The sequence below is a fragment of the Lepisosteus oculatus genome, chromosome 1 (genome assembly GCF_040954835.1).
Source record: "Lepisosteus oculatus isolate fLepOcu1 chromosome 1, fLepOcu1.hap2, whole genome shotgun sequence".
Taxonomy (NCBI): domain Eukaryota; kingdom Metazoa; phylum Chordata; class Actinopteri; order Semionotiformes; family Lepisosteidae; genus Lepisosteus; species Lepisosteus oculatus.
Genome location: NC_090696.1, coordinates 73,220,553 through 73,225,713, shown reverse-complemented (window position 1 = coordinate 73,225,713; position 5,161 = coordinate 73,220,553). Strand labels below are relative to the sequence as shown.

Below are 5,161 nucleotides of genomic sequence, written 5' to 3'. Positions count from 1 at the left end.
TGTTATCTCCCGTGAACAGGACCCTGCGAAGAATGCTTATTTTTTTTAAAAAAAGAAAGCAAACGCAATCACTGCTGACCTACATTACTAAGCGATGAAAATATATTACGTTGTTTACACCGGAGTCTACTTTTTTTTTTCCTCCTTTCCATTAACTTTTACACCCACCGCCGCCTCCTCAACAACCCCCACAAGCTCTTTCCTTTGTGTGATTGAATTCCGCCACCCAGTTCAAACCACGCACGCAAACTCCCCCAGCCAATCACAGCGCACATGTCCCCCCGCCGGCCAATTGCTTTGGCCGCCGCGAATTTTAAATCCCTGAACCGACCAATCACAGGCGCCCTGTTTTTTTTTTCCCTCCTCGACTAAACTGGTTCAGTGCGGACTAATGGGAGGGGGGAAGGTGGCACACAAACTTGCTGTTACGGAACGGGAGAGGGGGTGGGGAGGGGTGGATCGTCGGAAGCCGTCCTGAGCGCCGCAGCCCGGCCCTCCCTCCTCACCAGAGAGGGTTCGAAACGGCGCTACCGACCAATAGCGTGGAGCGGGGGGCGGAGCTCGGGCAGAGTTGATCAAGTTTGTGTGGCCGGTGCGCTCCTGAAAAAACACTGCGTACAAGTAGAAAGTGCACAGTCTACAAGCAAGTTGTGTTGGTGACTGAGGTAAGTTATAGTGGCTTATTTCCCTCCCCCACTCGGGGGAAAAAAAATAAAAATAGGTTGCATGCGGTATTTACTTCGCTCTTTTCGCCCCGTTATGCTATTTTTTTTGTTTTTCTTAACGGTACTTGGAAAAACCGTCGAGGTCTTCGGAACAGTTTCGAATTAATTTGCACTCGTTAGTGTTTTAATGGTGTGTTTTGAGCGTTTGGCTTTTTCTATAGCGAAACCTTTACGAAGCGGGGTTCGGAAAGAACTCCTTTTGGATATTTTAAGGGGGCCTCAGCTTTTTCTGAGGGGAGGGGGTCAGCGTGTGCCGTGGGCATGTAACGTCGTTACAGATTGTTCACGGCTGCGACCGCGCTTTCTGGATTTCGTTTAGAAACTATCTTAACAAATCCTTGATTTTTTTTTTAAACGCGGTAGTAGTGTTTTTTGGGTGTGTGAGGTGGCTTTCTTCCTTAAAATGTTTGTTGGAGAAGTGTATGCGTGTATGTGGTGGTGGTGAGCGGGGGGGTGTAAGTTTTTAGGCGGGAAACAAAATGGAGGGACGCTTATTGTTCTGGCGGTGCGGTTACAAAGCAGGAACTAGCCTGGATTAGTCAGATTAGTGTCGGGGCCTCTCGTTGCTCTCCGCACACAGGCAGGAACTGATTTATGCGCGTTTTCAACTCGGAGCTCCTGCCTGATTTTTGTCTTCTTTTTTTGTTTTTGTTTTTTTTTCTCTTCCCCGGGACCGGCCCCGTTCCAGACAAATCCTACCATCATGGGCAAAGGAGATCCCAATAAGCCGAGGGGGAAGATGTCCTCCTACGCGTACTTCGTGCAGACGTGCCGGGAAGAGCACAAGAAGAAGCACCCGGACACGTCGGTGAACTTCTCCGAGTTCTCCAAGAAGTGCTCGGAAAGGTGGAAGGTGAGCTCCGCTGCTTTGTGGAGGCTTTGCGCCCCCTCTCTGCCCCCGGGTAGTTCGTGCGCCCGGTTCAGCTTGAAGCACTTCCTTCCCCGTTTCTGCTGCCCTGTGCTGCAGATACAGATCGTCTTCGGATCTGCAGGGGGCTTCGTTTGGACGAATGGTCCCCCCAGCCCCCAGTATTTAGTTTAGTGGCCTGTACTTTTATTTTTTGAGGGTGTGTGTACGTACATATACATATATATACCTTTTATTTTCGTTTTAGACCATGTCTGGAAAGGAGAAATCAAAGTTTGAAGACCTGGCGAAGACTGACAAGGTCCGTTACGAGCGCGAGATGAAGACCTACATCCCACCTAAAGGTGAAAAGGGTGGCAAGAAGAAGAAGGACCCAAATGCTCCTAAACGCCCACCGTAAGTCCCCTTTTAGGTGATTAAAAGAGCTCTGCGATATTAAATGGTTAAGATTTAGAGGGTATAATTTGCACTATTTGCACTTCTGTTACATTATTACATTTCCTATTTAGTTGGACCTCAAGAGCTGCCTAGAATTATTTGATTCTAAGTCTCTTGATTTTTTGCAGGTCGGCATTCTTCCTTTTCTGCTCTGAGCATCGTCCAAAAATCAAGGGCGAGAATCCTGGTATTTCCATTGGTGACATTGCAAAGAAACTGGGGGACATGTGGTCCAAGCAGTCGTCCAAAGACAAGGTTCCCTTCGAACAGAAGGCAGCAAAACTGAAGGAGAAGTATGAAAAGGTAAGGTTGTTTTTTTTTAAGTATACGAAAACCCCCCAATGTTATGGTATTGAGACCTTCACCATTATGTGGTGTAAAAACACTGGGTCGGGAAGCCTGCTAATTTTTCCTCTTTAAACATGCAGGATGTTGCAGCATACCGTGCCAAGGGCAAAGGAGATGCTGGCAAGAAAGGACCGGGCAGGCCAGCTGCAACCAAAAAGAAAGCTGAGCCCGAGCTGGATGACGACGACGAAGAGGAGGACGAGGAGGAGGAAGAAGACGAAGAGGACGATGATGATGATGATGATGAGTAATGTCTGTTCAACCTGGAGGTTTAAGCTGGAATTTACAAAACAAGAATGTGAACTTGAATGCAGCTTAACATTAGTATTGGGTTTTCTTAAAACATGTACAGAAATGTGTATAGCTGTAATACATATTAGGGTCATGTGCTGTTTTGTAATGAAAGTAGTAGCTGATCCTTGAAGCACTGCTTTTTTTGTTTTGGATAGGGTGTGATTCTGGTATGTTTCCACTGCCATTTTATAAACAATTTTATGTAGTAAATGCAGTATAATGTTTTTTACATGGGACTTAAAACTTTGTTCTAACTGTGTAGATTGCAATTTTTTATAATAAAATTTTGTATATTACAACTGTTTTTTGAATCATTTATAAATTACGTGTGTGTTTGGGTAACTTAACCCATTGGTGAGACCAGGATTCTGAAGACGTTTTAAAATGTATTGCCTTGTTTTTGAAAGTAAAGAGTTTGGACAATGGGTTTTACAGTTGACATGAATCTGAAATTAAGAACAATTTCATTTTGCAAACCCAGATGTCTTTTGTCTCTTTGTATATCCAGACTTTATTGGTCAGAAGACTACCACAGTTTAATTACTAAAACATAGCCTTAAGTCATTTCAGCTTGTTCCCTTATATGTTGCTTTTGCAATGTGGGTCTGTATTGCAGTTCTCAGCAACTTGCACACTGTGCTGGGATATTGGTAGCCCACATTTGTTCCTGTTGCTTTCAACAAGTGAACTGTTCTAGGTGATCAGCTGGACTGTAATCTTTGGTGAATTCTGCACTGTATTATGTATTCTAAAAAAATTTTAAGATCATGTGGCTTTCAAGGTCTTTCTAAGCCTGCATTATGTCTTTAATTTCAGTCTTCTAAATCTGGAGTATTTGATTGAATAAAAGACTTAAATGGTTTATTTTGTGCTGAAGTTATTAATTGGGCACATTCAGGCCTTCAATGTTCAGTTAAATCTTTTAAATTAAGTTAATTGAGCCAGGCTACTTTTGAAGATTGAGGTCCTTGCAGAATGTTTAGGGGCAAAGTGAAAGCAGTTTTACAAGTGACAGGAGTATGAATTATAGTTATTTGAAGTGGGTTTAGCAGAAGGGTATTGGATTACAATGTCCAGATCTGGTTTCTAAGTGATGAAACTTAAAATCTCAAATCTATTTGATTTGCAATTCTGTGTAAAACCAGTTCCATTGTGAAGGTGCTGCTTTTGTTGCATTTCATTACTAATTAAAACCGTAAAGAGTAGTGGCAGAAGAGCTGCATTTGAAGCAGAATGGAGCTCTTTTTTTCTGAAAGCAAATGTAGTTTTGTCTAGTCTAAGCTTCCTGCTTTCGCAATGTTTTGTAACTTAACTGATGTTCTTGTTTATCTTGTTTAAAGCAGCACTGTCGTTCTGCTGGTTTAGCAGATATATTTCAAATCCCTGATTAAGATAAAAATTAAAAGGTGATCTGTTAATGAAAATGGATAGTTTAACTTGGTGATTAACTGAAGATGTGGAAGGGAATTTTCCAACTTTGACCTATTCACCTGGTCAACAGGGTCACAAGTTCCTGATTGGGTGTTAATTTCATAAACCAAGTGTAACTCTTTTGCTAATGCTTCTGATAGCATTAAACTAGATCTGGAACATAAGACCTGAGTCCTCGTTTGCCCCACTGCAATTTGCCTCTTGGTGGTTTTGATTGCCCAAAGTACTGTACCAGTCATCATCAAATTTTGGTCCTGGAATTTGTAATTGGAGAATTCACATTCTGTTGCACCAAGTGAAGTCAGTTATTCAAATTCACCTTCCATATTGTTCAATGGCTTTTCAACTTGCATATCAAGGTGCATCTACTCATTATGAAGCACAGCCATCAGAACACTTTGGCTCTTTTGCATTGTTTATCAATTGTTTAAAATATTGAGGTTAGTGTCACAGCCCTTAGTTTTCATGTATTACAGGTACTTGGGTTTGTGTATTAGCCGAGTTTAAGAGTAAATGAGCAAGACAGATTGAGTAGAATTGAGATACAACAGAAGAGATCAAAGGCTTTGCATCTCTGATCGGTAGTTTAATGTCCCAAAATGCCATTGTGTGTGAATTGTATACCTTTTGGAGGGGGCAATTTTCTTATTTCCTGTAATAAGACTGCCAGTTTTAATGACCAATGGCTCCTTACTGTGCTTTAAAGGAGTTGTATTGCAGTTCAAATGTGATTGACTTTTTTTCTGTATTTCAATAGTTTCCTCTCATTCATGGTTAGCATTTTAGAAATCGAGTCAAGCCCAATTATGAAGATGGGTAGACAGAATTAGAATTCATTACTGTAATAAAACATGCCCTTTATAAAAAGTGTCAATTTTACATCAAATGTACATTAGGCTCCACCTATGCAACTACTCGTTGAAGTGTAATTCTTGTAACAGTGAAAGAGATATCTTTTAATGCTTCTCTAAGTTTAATATGACTTAGCTTTTCCCATTACTGCTTTATGGTTTTGACATGACATTTCAAAAGGTAGTAAACAGACAACACACAAAGG

At 41.6% G+C, this 5,161-nt stretch overlaps 1 protein-coding gene across 1 annotated transcript; it reads left to right on the top strand.

The window, feature by feature from the left end:
* The first annotated feature begins 560 nt into the window (after window positions 1–560).
* Window positions 561–3,535, top strand: hmgb2a (high mobility group box 2a). The gene is made up of 5 exons (XM_006629957.3): window positions 561–665; window positions 1,414–1,578; window positions 1,841–1,989; window positions 2,160–2,334; window positions 2,460–3,535. The coding sequence occupies exons 2-5, from the start codon at window positions 1,429–1,431 to the stop codon at window positions 2,628–2,630; spliced, it is 645 nt and encodes a 214-aa protein (XP_006630020.1). The 5' UTR covers window positions 561–665; window positions 1,414–1,428; the 3' UTR covers window positions 2,631–3,535.
* The last annotated feature ends 1,626 nt before the right edge of the window (window positions 3,536–5,161 follow it).